At 40.3% G+C, this 15,855-nt stretch overlaps 1 protein-coding gene across 5 annotated transcripts in view; it reads right to left on the minus strand.

The window, feature by feature from the left end:
• The window catches only part of GRIN2A (glutamate ionotropic receptor NMDA type subunit 2A), a 163,163-nt gene that overhangs the window by 30,114 nt on the left and 117,194 nt on the right, over nt 1-15,855 (minus strand). For all 5 annotated transcript variants that reach the window (XM_038150721.1, XM_038150720.1, XM_038150719.1 and 2 more), the window contains 2 exons: nt 14,538-14,767; nt 8,737-8,897 (listed from right to left, as the gene is read on the minus strand). In XM_038150721.1, coding sequence (XP_038006649.1) covers nt 8,737-8,897; nt 14,538-14,767 — 391 coding nt within the window. The remainder of the gene's footprint in view (nt 1-8,736; nt 8,898-14,537; nt 14,768-15,855) is intronic.

Consider the following 15,855-nt stretch of genomic DNA (forward strand, 5'->3'; position numbering starts at 1 on the left):
AAACATACTGTCTGTAAGATCTGCTGGGTTTATATCACAAACTTTCATTCCATCCCTTCTTTCTCCACAGAAGGGATAAAAGAAAGTGTGTCAAGAGTGAACAATGAGGGAGAGCATCATTTGTGTCTCTGTGTCCTGGGGATCCAGTGCTGAAAGGTCACTGTGGAATGACACAGCAATCAAAGGGAAAGAATGCTGCTCTGAAGATGAGGCTCCCATGAAAGTCTCTAAAGTGACACTTTGATACTGCTGGAGCAAAAGCAGCTATTTAACCTTTAACATGAAGGACTGTTGATTCCTCTGACACAGTTTTGACTAAAATGCATTTCAGCTTATCTGATGCACTTCATCACCAGCAGTGACTTTATCTTTCAGTACATATTCAAATGGCTCCTCACAGAACTGAACTTCATACACACTGAGTGGATTTCTTGACATCTTGATATTGCCAATTCATTAGGGGAAAATTGAACAGCCACCCCCTGCAACAACACAGGTCAGCAAAGTCCAACCCAGTTAAATGATGAACTCACAAGCACAGAACCAGCTTTCAGCTTTTCTCCCAACTTAAACTATCCTCACTTCAATCTTCACACAGGAAACACTGACAAAATTTGAAAGAGCAGGTTCTGACGGACATTAACACCACCATGAGAGGTTGTGGAGGCTTCACCTCTCCTGTCAGGGCAATCCCAGCTGCCAGGAAATCATGGGGGAGAGCCTCCCATGGCTGTGGTTACCTGAATGGGCACAGTCACCCTCCTCACTCACAGGAGCTCCCATCCACCGCCCCTCTGCCCAAACACCTTCCCAGTCCCTGTAACATTTCCCTTAGCAACAAAATAATGGAAAATTTAGTGTGCCTTTATGATTAATTTATACAATGGAAGATTGTCCCACTTCACATCTCAGAAGCCAAGCCAAGAAGTTTTTGCAACGCATCAGTTTATCAAAACACAAAACTTGAAGAGCTGAGTGGGGGGAATATATTTTTAGATTAAAGATTTTGTCCCAGTTACAATAGCATAATGAAGGATAAATTCAGCACAGCTCACCAAGTACCTGATCTCAACCCCAAATGAAATGAAGACTAAAACTCAGAATAGCTTCTGAAAAGAATAGGGGTTAGATGGCACACAGGTACTAGCTGTTCATTTTATTTCCATGATACTTGTAATATTTAGAGATATTAGATAATAGCATTACCTAAAAATGTTATAATGCAGACAAAGGAAGTAATCTTGAAAAAAAACAAAAACCACAATAAAAATAAAAAAAAACCTCCAGAAGAGCACTCAGGTACTGAGTAAAGGAATTGGAAATAAATTACTAAAAATTATTTTTTCCTAGAGGCAAGTTTCTATGCATCAATGCATCAGGTGAACAGGAGAAAGGGGGTTGTTTGTTTCTCTTTCCTTAAAAAAAAAAAAAAAAAAAAGTTGCAAAAGAAGCAATCTTACGGCCAGGAAGAAATTCCTGAAAATGTAAGAATTACAAGAATATGAGTGAAGGAACCTGTGGGTCTCGGGCTGTAAATCCCCCGGCTAACTTGGGATTTAGCCCGCACGGATCCTACATGGACGAAGTAAAGGACGAGAAGCGCTCTTTCTCCACGTGGTTCTGATGTCCTGTTTATTAGCTGGAAGGGGACATCTGCATCGTAGGGTTTCCAGGTGAAGAAGAGAGAGAGAACTCCAAACTCAAGGGACATTTATACCCGCGGAATGGGAGGCGGGGACAGAAGGCCACACCAGTGGGGAGGGGCGAAGGGAGGGGCTTCAAGGGACAAGACCACAGGTACAAGACCTCAGGTGTATCTGAGGGATACACCCTCTGAGGAAAAGGGGGAAACATTTGTATAACACAACACCCAGTGCAGTATCCGAATAACAATCTAGTGCATCACAACATATGAGAATAACTGCATTTCCTGAAAGGACAGTAAGCTATGGGGAAGGAGGAATCGGCCATCAGAAAAACTGATGCCAGAAAATCCTGCCATGAGTGGAAATGCCATAGGAGTCTTTCTGTCTGAGCTGGCAGCTTGCAGTGCTGAACTCTGCTCACTTCAGCAGTGAAATGAAAGCTGTGCTCATTCAGCCACACATTTCTTTTAAGATACTAAATTTCAGAATTGATACTGAACAGATCCCTCTGAAAAATATTCCTAGATGTGGAACAGCAAATTTAAATGTTTTCACATCTCTGCAGCCCTCTGGCACAGACAGGCACAGCCCTCAGGCACAGCCCTCTGGCCCAGTTGCAAACCAGCTTTCCAACTCTTAGCTCGTGTGGCTACAGCTGGAACATCCATTGGAAATCATTCCCTGCAGAGCACAATGCCAAAGTGAACACTAGAGTGAACACTGAAACATATATTAGATTAAAGCACCACAGAAAGCATCATAATGTAAATTGAAATTAAGTTACCCCAGCCATCTGATGCCAAATTAAATGAAGTTATTGATTGCAGAAGTTGTGTGAACTTGGTCAGCCAGGAGAGAAAATCCTGAATGAGCCAAAGTGTTTAGCAGAGATGTTTCTTTAGAGAAGGTCAGGAAGGAAACAGTTATTCACATTTTAGCTCCTTCACACAGTTCTAAGAAAAGTGTATTTGTATTTGGACAATAATTTAGTGCTTACTGTCAAAATTGACAGTGGTTAGTAGACACCCTGGAGCACAGCAAACATCTGCCTGTCCCAGGTAGTTCAGGATCTTTGTTCAATGCTCTTTGACTTTGATGTTTTCCCTGTGTTTATATGATGAGAGCACCCATACATGGTGTTCTCTCTTCATGTATCATAGCAGATATCCTGGAGGGTTGCAAGCAATAAAATATTATGACTACAGATATCTCATTCTGCCTACAGGCCTTTTCCTTTCTCCCTCAAACACTCTTCAGAATTAACTATCCCTGTTAAAAATTGGGTTTTAACAGAGTTAACCATCCCTGTTAACCCTTAAAAATTTGGTTAAAGATTTGGACATTTCTGTGAGTTACGGTTGTAAGCTGCTATTGTATCCCCATGAGAACAATGAAGAATTCGTGCTTTTAATGAAAAATTAAAATATATAATTTTGCTTTCAAACAGACTACTTCTCTCACAGCTTGCCCTCCTCTTTTGAGGTGAAAAGGTATGAACCACAGAAAGAACAAAAACTAGGAAGTTTTTCCTTTGGTGAAAATTTTGATATTTTTTTCTGTAAAAATAAAACAAAAATATTGAAATTGGTTTTGCATTGAAGTGGAGAGATGTCAGCTGGCTGCCTAAAAGACAAGTTGGGTTTGACTTTAACTTTAGGCACATCACTATTTAATTGGCAGTCCTAATTAGCAGCAGCACCTGCTGGGCACAATCCCAACTGTGCTGCAGCTGATGGAAACAGGGATGTTTGCCTCCTGGTTATGCCTGTGCCACGCTGCAGAGGCTGCCAGCTCAGCCTCTGACCTGTTTGTATTTGTTCAACAAATAACAGAGTGTGTGAGGCTGTGAATTGGATAATTTATAATCACTGTGAGAGCAACAAAAATCCATTTCAGGCCAATAAACTCACAGATGGGGTTAAAAGGCCATTGGGGCCTTCTGGGGTCTTCTCGTGCACTCTCTCTGCTTAGTGCCATAAGATTCTATAAAAATTGTTAATAATCATGTTTTTTTCACATGGGAGAGTGGGCTTGCAGGGAGGAAATGCCATTTGCACTGCTCAGTTCGATGCTTCCAGGTGTTTCTGCTGGCATCACACCTTGTCATTAAAGGATACTGAGGATACAACCATCACATGTCCCTGTCAAAGTGACAGCTCAGGACAGCCTGCAGGCTGAGAGCAGCTCCTCAGGGGCAGCTCATAAATCATGGGGATGTAACCCTTCACATCTGATAACCCAGCACAGCTGAGGCCATTCCTGCTGTGGCTGTGGCAGTGCAGCCTTTCCAAGCAGCTCTGTAATTCCATCAGCATGTCAGAGAGGACGTGGGAATAAGGTGTTCAACTGATGTGTATCAACACAAGCACTGCTGTCTTTAACAGGAAGCCAGATGAAGTCCCAAGTAAACTTCAGCACCAAATCCCTGAACACACAGTCACAGCTGTGGCTGGCAATAAAAGCTGTAAAGCACTCATGACAGCCAGGGGATCTGCAGCTGCACACGGGGCTGCTTGCCTGGGGAACACCAGGGACTCATTCCTGCAGCTCCCTTGAAAGGAAGTGATGGGCAACAGGCAAGCAAACATTTCCCATTTTATCCCTACAGTAAAAAGAACCTCTCCCAATTAAATTTTCTCATCTCAGCCATTAGCAGTTAAATCCCAGACTATATACCACTGTAGATGTGCTGGGGCAAAGGTGAGAATGTGAAATGCATTTTCAGTTTATTGCCATTGCAATTTCTCCTCTTGACAGTTTTACAGCCACAAATAGAAACACTGCGTGCAAACTCAAGAGCTATGAGCTCATGCAACCCACACCAGAGAACTGCAACTGGAAGGTTGCTTTGCCTGCAAAAAGATGGTATTCTTTAACTATAATCTCTTCAGGAAAAATATAGCCAGGCAAACAGAAGGAAGAACACCCAAAGAGCCACTGCAAACACAACACAATAATTAATGACTTCCTATTTGGGAATTTATTCTCTCTTCAAAAAGCACAATCAATAGGACCTGTCTCCCTGGTACAGAGGGTTCTAGAAATGTACATCAATTAAATGCAGCACGGACAGAAATGCTTGCAATGCATTTTCAAGGCTGTATTTGATCAATAAACATCTCAAGAGCTCAGAGGAGCCTCCACAGCTCTGGCAGAGCTGGGCACTCCCACCAAGAACACATTAGCTAATGTCTTACAGACTCTGCTCTTCTGAGCAATGCTCAGGGCAACAACTGCCATTTCTCTTCTCATTAAGGAACAAACCCCAGAGAAGCCCTGAGCTGCTTGGTCCTGCCTAAGGAACAATCCCAAGCTCTGCACGTAGCACAGCACATGTGGACCACCTGATCCCTTAAATGCATGAAATTTAGTGAAAAACACAAGTACACGTTTTGACAAGCTTGTAAGATCAAGGTTGCTTTGAGTAGCGAGCTGTGTTGAAGGAGGGACAATATTTTGCCATTTTGAAAATTATTAAGTAGTACTTCAATAGCAAGATCTGCCTTTTTAACAGCCCTGGTTGCAAACTGACACATTAAATTAATAAATTTCTGCTGTTGTTCAAATGGTATTTCAGCAGATTCCTGAGAAATACATCTGTGAATCTGAGAAATAAGACCCTAGTGACAAGAGATGGATATTACTAAGTCTTTACAGAATTTTTTTTAAGATCTTTTCAGAAACAAAGATTGATTTCATATCAAAGAGGAAAAAAACAATAAAGCTGATAACTTTGCCTTCACCCCTGATGGCAACAAGCCTTCACAAATAAGCTGCAGTGAACCCTCTATGGGGATTCACCAGAGGGAGTAGGTATAATGTCAACGTCAGAATAACACAAAAATCTCATTGCCACTTTGATTTGCAGCATTTCCCAGGTGATGATCTCAAACATTTTTGATGCTAATTGAACAAGATAGGTCCAAGCCTATTGCCCATGCAATGAAGTTGCCTGTTCTAATTTAAATAAACAAAGGCAGATGCTTTCCTTTTAGGTTAATTTCTGAAACAGTACCAGCCTCACCTCTCAAAGATGAAACCATAAAGGGGCTGGGTATGCTTTCAAGGCTTCCCAGACACAGATGTGAGCACATTCACCTCTGCATGTACAGCAATGCTCCAACACAAGCCTTATGTAGCCCTTACACCTGACCAGGAAATAGAGGCAGGAATGTCATTTATTTTATACATATTTCTATCCATATTTCTCCCCTCCAGGCTTTTTCTGGCCTCATTAGCAAGTGGACTAAAGCAGCTGATTTTACATTTCTTGAAAGAAAGCAGGATGAAAAAAAAAAACAAACCAAACAAAAAACCACAGCAGTTTGGTTTTTAATTTGTTTTCAGAAATCTGTGCATCCAAAATTTTGTTTGTCCTCTTCCTGCTTTTTCCTCAATAGTTCAACTAGTTCAACTCAATGACATTATGTATTAAACACAATGATCTCAAAGATCAAGATATTTCCAATACATCTCAAGATGTTAATCTAATTAAAGTTGATCAAAAGACTTTGTTTGAGACACAGGAAAAGCAGACTGAACAGTGACAAGAAGCTACTTGATAATTTCATTTTATTTGGATCACAAGGGCCACATGTATGGCATTATTCAGTCATTAAGCATTCCTTCACTGATGGTATTTTTTGCTCCATCTTGAAATTAGAATCAAACACTATACAAAGGTAATTAAAAGGGACTAAACGTCATGTCTCCAATTAAGCAAAAGTAGTTTTAAAAGTGAGATTGGAAACACAGGTTATACAAACACTCTTCAGGGACAACACAGTTCATATTTAACTGACAGCAGCAATTATCAACCAGGTTCTTTGCAAGTCCTTCTCAGTCTACAGACGATGACTAAAATTATCAGATGGTTCATTTTCAAATAGCTGTGCAGAAGCAGCAAGTCTTACCATGGATAAAGGAAGTTGCTTGTTGCATCCCCAAGGATGAGAATGAAAAAAAAAAAAAAGATAAAAGTACAGGAATAGTTTTGGAAAGAGATGAAGATGAAAAGATACAAATTAGCTGTAATAAGGTGAACAGAACACACACACTGAAGAGGAAAATAGAAATTATATATTTGTTTGGAAGCAGAAGCATTTTGAGGAAGAAGAGATGAGTCATCCTCAAAAGAGCCATAGAAACACAGACTCCATGGGACCAGATGTACCAAATATCATGGAATCCAGTGAATCAGGGAGGGAAGGAAGTTAAAGATGTCTCAACTAGACTTGATCAAGTTTAGTTAAAGATGAAAGGGCAAATTTTACATGGAAGAGAGAAAGAATTTGGTCAACGAAATCATGAGGGGGAGAGAAAGAAGACACAATTCTGTATGCTGAAGAATAGAAAATTTGCCAGAAAAAATGAAAAATTGTTTTTGAAGAATATGAGTCTGAAAGCAGCTGACATCCTGCTGTTCAATCCTTCTGCAGGTGCCACCAGACAAAATCCCAAGGAGCACAGCTGGAGGCAGCAGTTACTTGTATTGACCCAGAAGTTTATTTGTACCATCTGCTACAGAAATATCAGTCAAGGGGAGCAAGGCAGACACCTGGGGGTATCCACACAGAGAAATCACTCAGAAGAGGAAAGAAATTTCAGCAGGGGAAAAGGAATCTGTCAAAAATGAATAGCTGATGCTGTCAAAGGAGCAAAGCTCTTGAGAAGGACCATCAGCTGGCCCAGGAGCAGCCAGCCTGAGTTTCAGTGAACATCCTGAACAGCCCTGCAGACAGGCTGGCCCCTCTGTTTTCACACTTAAGTGTCTGAGGAGTGGCCTGATTTTCAAGCTAACAGCAGTTTTTCAGGGCTTTCAGTAGCACAAATGGTTGGTGAAAAGTACAAGCAGTATACATCCCCTAAATAAACTGTCCATCCAACAGAACAAGTCCTACACATGGCTGAAATCAGGACATCTCCTTCTTCAAAAATTCCCAGCAGGAAAAGTAGGATCCAGCTGTCTATCTCTAATGCATAACTCAGCTGTCACCCAGGAAATGTGACCTGCACAGGCTCGGGCAGAGCAGGAGCTGCAGCCTGGAAGCCCCTGGGCAAGTCTGGTCTCATGCAATGTCACACAGCTGGCCTGGCATGGGACAAGCCAGGGTGCGAAGTGCTAGCTGAGAATGCCTGGAGAAATGAGGGCAGACAGAGTCCAGACAGCAGCAAGGAGACAGAAGAGAAGGAAGCAGCTGGAAGGATAACTTTTTTAAGAAGGGAGTCTTCATTCTAAGGAAAGATTTCAGGATTTCAAAGTGTTTTGCTGACGTAATACATTACACTCCCATACAGGTTTGGCAGAAAGGGAATGAAAATTAAAAGGATAAGCAGTTCCCCAAAAAGGATCAAAACAGGTTCTTTTAGTATAGGAAAAAACATGTCCTTTGTTCACCATAAGTAAGGAGATATGTTCCTTGAAACAGCCCCTAGAGTATATAAACCCACTAAAGTAACTTCTCACCTCAAAACAAAACCTAAAAAGTCTATACTGAGAAATTAATATTACTACTGTATTATTAACAAATATAGTCATGTTGCTATCAAGCCTAAATGTTTAGAGCTAGGAGATTCCTGTCACCCAGATGAATAATGATACGAGCAATGAGTCACTCCACCTTTGGAGGATTAAGAATGGAAATTTGTCTCTTTGTCCAAACAGGCAGATTGGGCTACTTGAAACAGAAAAGGATGGATGGCCCTCAAGACTAAATCTCAGATCTTAAGAAAGAAGGACAATAATATTTACCAGAATATTTAGCAAGATTGTCAGAAGCAGGATTAGGCAGCACTGCAAAGATAACAAGAGACTGTACTGTCTTCAAATACTGACATTAATTCTGCTCTTTGAAACTGCTTCTCATAGGGCATTGAAACTACCATATAATTTTAAAACCACCATAGAAATCACAGTCAATCATTTTCCTTTTTGATAACTGTACAGTGCAGTTAGACAAAAAAGGCACCATGTACTACACAGCAGCCTGACATCAGTCTGTTCAGTACCACAGAAAGTACAGATCAATAGTTCTCTGTTTCTTAAAAGTTTACAGCATTTAAAAACCACGGGGAAAAAAAAAAAACTCACCCAGTTTTCAAGCTGACCAAAGCATCCTCGACTCCTTTCTGGTTAAACTTGGTCATGTAAAGGTGCATATCAGGGTAGTTGTTTCGGATATTCCTCTCAGTGCTTCCATTTGGGACCGTTCCAAATCGAAAAGGAGGTGAATAATCATGTGGCCTTTGAAACTAGAGATAAAGGGGATAAGCAAAGTGTTTCAGGCATCCAAAACATGAAGAAGGGCAATTTCAGCTTTAAAAAGACAGAAGTTGTGCAAATTGCCTCAAATTTCTTCTAGGCAAATGCTGTGGGTCAATTCAGGTCTATTATACCAGAAACTGTCTTCACACTAACTGAACTTAATCTACATCCAAGGTAAAACCAGCTCCATTTTGCCACTCAAATGTGACTCTGTCCCATGCTTTGCACTTTGGCAGGACAACAGAAGCTGGAGCAGATCCTCATCTGCCCAAATCTCTCTAGGGAGCTCAAACACACTGGCAAACTGCAACCAAAGGAAAAGAGTATCTTGTTGATGGTCATTTCACACTTCCATCTCAGTTGGGACATTGTGATTCCCATCAGGAAGATGGGAGAAGGATCATCCACAGTACTCAGCAGGGAGCCCCAGTCCTGGAGGGTGCCAGGGATTGTAGGAAGCTGTACCAGGGAGAGGCAGAGGGAGGGAGTTTCCTTCCACCTATGATTGGAGGGGAATAAAAGCTCTTACAGCTTCCACAGGGGCTCAGAACTCATAGGTTGATGTGAGAAGGGCTTCTGGAGCTCCCACACCTATAATCCTAGTCCCTGTTCAACACTACCATTTAGAACTATGAACCATTTGCTTGAGGACACATAGGTTTATTCTACAATTTTATTCTCTCTATCATTATTGCATCAGCACAGATGAACCAGCCAGGGGGGATCTGCAAAGGAATGGCAATAGCTCAGGGCACATTCAGGTTTCCTACTTGGCAATCCTTCAAATAATCTCGCATCAATTTTTTGCAAACAGATCTGAAAATTTTATATGCACCTTTTCAGCATCTTCCTTTAAAACCCAAGTGACAATTTAGGATGAAAATGTCTCTTTAAGAAACAAATGAAAAAGGTCACTCAGATTAGAGGAACTATTGGCTAATGAGGAAATTGAATTGAGCATTGATAAAAGCAGTCACCCATGAATTCCACTCTAAATGCACTCTGTTTTTATTGTTGAAGTTAGAAGAGCAATCTATATACCCTGTGCTGCAAGAGAGGCCTAATATTTATACAGCTGCTGATTCCTTTGGGGCTCCATATGAAATATTTCTCTTTTTAACATTTGGTCTCAGGGCATCAACAATTCCCAAGATCCAGTGCCAATTTGCAAAGAGAATACAAATGGGTTTATACAAAAACTGGGAGTATTTTCAATTCCATCAAACCTTGACTGTGAAATTATTGCTCCAACACCATTTTCTTGTTACAGAACTACCATTAAACACTTCATTTTAATTAAGCATATTTTGACAAAGCATAAAGGAATGAACTCTATTTTTCTCTATTTGTTTAGCTAACAGATGTCTTACTTTCCTCATTTTCCCTTTTCAGAGCTTTACTGTTTAAATTATAACTTTGCTACTACTTTTACACATAGTAATTGACCCATGCACCAAAATTACACTGTACACTACTCATGATTCTTAGTCTATATTTGCTATCTCCCTTTCTGAGTTTATTATGCAGCACTGAAACAAACCCTGCTTTTAAATATATGTCCAGAGATTCCACTGATATAAATGGAGCTTGCTATCAACTTTATTTAAATCTAGAGATAATGTATCTCTGATGTATTGAGATGGCTTCATGTGTCTCCTAAATTTGCCAGTCAATAGAAATGGAAAAAACAGAACTGTCAATTTCAGAACCTGTAAGACTTGCTGCTCCTTATATTGCTGGGGTTTTTTTGAAATTCATCTGTGGTGAGCATTCTGCAAGCTCAGTTCCCAGCATAGCAGGGGAACGGGGGGAATGGCAGAGGAATTGGGGGAACATGGGCATTATGGTGGAGTATTCTGGTAATTTCAAAATGGAGTTTGTTTTTAAATAGTCCCACTTTTCAAGAACATTCATATGAATCTGGGATGTTGGCAGGCATTTCCTCTCATAGGAATAGTTGAAAGAATTAACACATCTGTTCAAATTGAACTTTCATGGAAGGCAAAAAATATTTCTGCAGAAGAGAAAAATGAATAAAAAAAACCAAGTTCATTCAAAAGCCACAGATTTAAAAAGCAGATTAATAGTTCCAAACCCCATCTACAGACTAGAATTTCTTGGCACCAACCAACAAATTTTATCACTCACAAGGAGATTATTTTTGAAACCATCATCTGCTACTACTGCCTGTTCACAGACTGCTTGTAACGAAGAAAGAGGTTTAAATCTTTTTACTAACACTGCACTCATATCTGAGATGAATAAAGTTTTCACCAATAACATTAAACTTATATTCTGTGAACTGCTACGTCCTGGAGAAGCACACGGGACTGTCACTGTCTGTGACTGCAGCAAAGATCTATGTGGCAGGCAAGAGACAAGAAAAGAAAAAAAAAATCAAGGCTCCACATGCATTTATTTTCCCTAAAGCCCTATGATGAGAAACAAAATGTGTCATGTTTGCGAGGAAATAATTTTCTTCCTAGACATTTCATGAAATGTTGATCTTTTAAATCATGGGCAGAATTCTTGAACTGAATGCACAAGGCCCTTGTTTGAGTCACAGTGGAGAGATCCACTGTTACTTTGAAGAGTGACCAATTCATTCTTGTCTCCCCCTGCTCTGCCACCCTGCAGAACTGTAGCACATGGCAACACAACTCCAGTCTTTTGCTTTTATTTTATTTTTTCTATATGCCTTAATAGAACTGGCAATTTCATTAAGTCAGCAAAATGATCCTCCAGAAACATTACTACCGACTTAATTTGAAGATTTACTGCTTGCCTGAAAAGGCTGGTGTTGAGAGCAGCTGTTTGTTATTGTTCTGGAGTTTTTTAAGGAACTGTGGGAAACACTACTAAAATACTAGAAAACAATAATCTCCTGCTGGGACCAGGAATTATAAGTCATTTGGAGTAACAGAAGAACACCCATATTTGAAACCTTTCCTTTCCTCTTTTACAGATGGGAACCTGGCATTCTGATTTATGATCCTACGAAGATGCAGTTATCAGTGACTCCAAAACTGTCCTTATGATCACCAGGTGCTGCAGTGCAGGGACAGCTGTGCCTGCCCACCTTCAGGAAGCACAGAAAGGCTTTGATTTTGGGCAGTGGTGAGAGAAGAGGGGCTGGGCTCAGAGGCTGTCCCTCCCTGCCTTTGGCTCTTGCTGCTCTGCTGTCACACAGACACATCTCGGTGACTGCACAGCCTGGGCCATCCTAGGGCACAGGAACAGAAAGCCAAGGCTACACTCTGAGTCTTGCAAAAATAACAATGTGGCATCATTAAGCTTTCCTGTTAAAATTGAAGAGAAGCTCCCGGACCCCGTGTATGTGAGGTAATTCCCACGTGTGGCAGAACCCCAGCAGAACAACACTTTGTGAGACAGCTCTGTGCACAGCTACCTACCCTCCTTCAGCAATTTTTTCCTCTTTCATTGCATTAAATAGGCACAAAAGGTCTCAAAAGTAGAAAAGCCATGGATTTCAGTCTTTGCTGGATACTTTGGACTCATTTTCTGTACCATTTGATGAAGACAAAGCTTTTGAACATCTATTCCATACACAAGAATGTCAAAATATAATTTTCCTCTCATTTGCTGAATCGTTTGAATTTATGAACACCCACCCCTCCTAACTCCAGAACATGCTGTGCCACATATTTCTGGGTGACACTCTGATGACATGGCATTCCCAAATTCATTAACAACATTTCAAGGGACGAGGAAACTATAAAGAGATTTTAGAGCGTCAAGGGGTAAATAACACATTATCATCACAACAGCAAATCTGGTGAACCAGCTGAGAGAGTGCAGCATAATTCCTGAATGGGATAACACTGAGTGCTGAGGGTCAGGGGTGGCTGCTCAGAGAGAGGGGTTTTTTCCTGATTTTTCCTGATTTTTCTATCACACCCCAGTATCTCTAACTGGAAACACTTTGTTGCACTGGCAGTACAGCATTGACAGAAGAGCTTGACTCTTCAGGTATTGCAGTGGGAAAAGTTGGAGAGAAGAATAACAAGCTGATTTACCAGCCTAGAAGTGGGGTTTGGGTTTTTTTAATTTTTGTAAAAAATTTAGTGAACTTTTAGTTATTAATTATTCAAAATTTATTATACCCACATTTGTGGCCCTTGCCTGTGATAGCTTTGCTTCCTGCAAGGGTCAGAGTTCTGTACTGAACTGTATAAACATGGTAAAGAGGGGAGAAAAATAACGTAACATCAATCAGATTACATTCCCATAAATTATCCCAAATTATTTGTTTTTTTAAAATCCAAGAAACCTCAGGATTGTGGAAGAGACAAAACCTATGTATGACAAGACGAATGTTCTGAAATAGTTCATTGCTCTTCTGGAGCTCTAACTTTTTTAATTTAATCAGAAAAGGCATGGCTTCCCTGCCTTATATCTATGTGCTTCAGGCAAAGTTTGAAGAACCAAAAAATAGAAACAAAGGTGGCAGATCAAATAAATGATCAGCAGACCACACAAGAACAGATGGTATTTTCTGATTCAAGTATTTTTCTATTTTTATTTTGCTTTTTGTGGAAACAAAATCGCACTTAGCAGTCAGAAGAGAAAAAATGACAAAACTAAGGAAGTTATTAGCCAAAAGCTACAGAACGAGAGCTGACATTTCCAGCCCCGTGGCAAAGAGCCAGCGAGGAGGGGAAGGTGAGGGTCAGTCAGACCTGAGCCCGCTGCTGTGCCAGGTGCAAGGCAGAGCCTGCCAAAACCCAGGGCCCAGGAAAATGCTCTGTTCTTTCTCACCAACATGAGAAAGACATTTCTCAAATCTTCTTTTTTTTATCCCCAAGAGAAAATGCCATTTATCTGTCTCTTCTAAGAACACTATCTTAAAATAGAGGGATGTTTAACAATCTTCATGCTCTTTCAAAGGTTGTGTGACAACACAATTAAATGAAAACAAAACTATTATCATTTTTTGTTTCGTCTTTCCTCTAGCCATGCTTGCTTTGATATACCAGGCAATCAATCAAAGGCTGGTCATAAAAAGAAGTTAAAACAAACAAACAAACAAAAAACAGACAAGGCTGAGATGTTGCCTTTTTGGTTTGTTTTTAGTAACAATTTCCTTTATTTTCTGTCCTTTGAGAAAAAAAACCCTTTGTGAAGTTGTCCTCTTGTCTATACTGTATTTAAATATTTCTTCTTAATGTCAATATTTAGTTTCATTTTCAAACAACTGGGCACAGACTTAACAAAAGCATGCCCTTCAGGTATCTTGTGCATATCCATCACAATAATTTTGCAAATGGACTTTTTCTATTAATATATTACTAATATCCCACAAAATTTTTCAAGCTTTTTATTTTGGTGAGGCATTCTTTTTAACCAAACACTAAATGATTTCTATCACAAAATAAAGGTAATTTTCAGTTAATGCAGCTACTTTTAAATAGGCAACACAGAGATTTTGAAAACACTGATATTTTCATGCTTTGGGTCTTAGGTTTGTTAGTAAAGTTTGCACTTGCAATCAGAAGGAAATCATCCAGTTCAGTTCATTATCTTGCTCAGAGTTTTTATCACAAAGTACAAATTTGTAGAAGGATTATGGAGAATGGACATTGACATCTTTTGAGCTGAATACCCACCTTTTTATCACTCAGCCCAGTCACTTGGTCAACAAATTCCTCTTGAATCATAAAGGCAGCTAAGTTGGCAGTGTAACTGGCCAGGAAAATGACAGCAAAGAAAGCCCAGACTGACACCATGATCTTACTCGTGGTCCCCTTGGGGTTCTGCACAGGCACAGAGTTGTTGAAGACCAAACCCCACAGTAACCACACTGCCTTCCCAATGGTGAAGGATGGTCCGTGGGGATCTGCAATTCCAAAGAGCACTTAGTTCAGCTGCAGTTAAATTAAACCTTGCCAATATACCATGCAGGGAAAACCCATTAGTCCCAGAAACATGGTTAGGAAATATTTCAATATATATATTCACTGTACTCCAAATATACTCACAGGCTTTACCACAGGTACCCTCCATTGCAATGACAACGAGTTCCACATTTTTAAAACATAATTCAACATTTTTCTACATGGCATATGGTGCAAAATTTTTAAGATGAAAATGGAAAGGATAGGTTTGGAGGAGAAGCAGGCTGGTATGTCTCCTGCAGGAAGAAATGTGCCACAGTGTTGCCCTGTCAGTTTTCTGTGCCAGCAAACATGTGAAATGGAAAACTGGAGGTTTAAGTCTTAATGATTCAATTCTAGTACTTTTCTTACCCAAATTATTTTTATCATCTCCAGTCATCCAACATTATGCTTTTTGAACATTATGTAAGCATTTTTAAGATCAAAGTGTGTGAATGTGTCACCTACTTTTAAGCACCTTTGTACTCAGAGCATGAATCAGAAAGACAGAACAAAGGAGCTACCTCTATAGACAGGGAATTTAGAGCAAGCCAGCCTCTGGCTGCCTCGCATGTTCAGAGTCAGTTCTGTGGCTCCAAATGTGTTGACATTACAGGTAAAATTCTGTCCCAGCTAAGCCATTCTGTAATTTTTGTTATTTCTATTTTTGGTCATATTTTAATTCACCCCAAAGCTGGAAGTGGCCAGCACGCTGCCCCCAGGCTCACACAGGGGCACAAGTGAATTAGCAACGTCATTATCCACTCCACAGGCCCCATTTGTAGAGCCCTGAGAGAACCAAGGGCAGTTGTTCACACCCAAGCACAAAGCAATCACACATTGCTCATCATCCAGACTCCCTGTACCCTCAGTGCAGAGAAACAGGCTTCCCCTGACTGTGACTCATTTGGCCTACATATAATTATCCTTTTTTCTGTTCAATTGCAATTTAGTCAATAAGCTCTGATGCAGAAATCTGTAACTTTATCTCCTTCCCTGCCCTGTCCCTTTATCCAAGGGGATGCACATTACAAATATAGATTTAGCTACT

Source organism: Motacilla alba, chromosome 14, assembly GCF_015832195.1.
Source record: "Motacilla alba alba isolate MOTALB_02 chromosome 14, Motacilla_alba_V1.0_pri, whole genome shotgun sequence".
NCBI classification, from domain to species: Eukaryota; Metazoa; Chordata; class Aves; order Passeriformes; family Motacillidae; genus Motacilla; species Motacilla alba.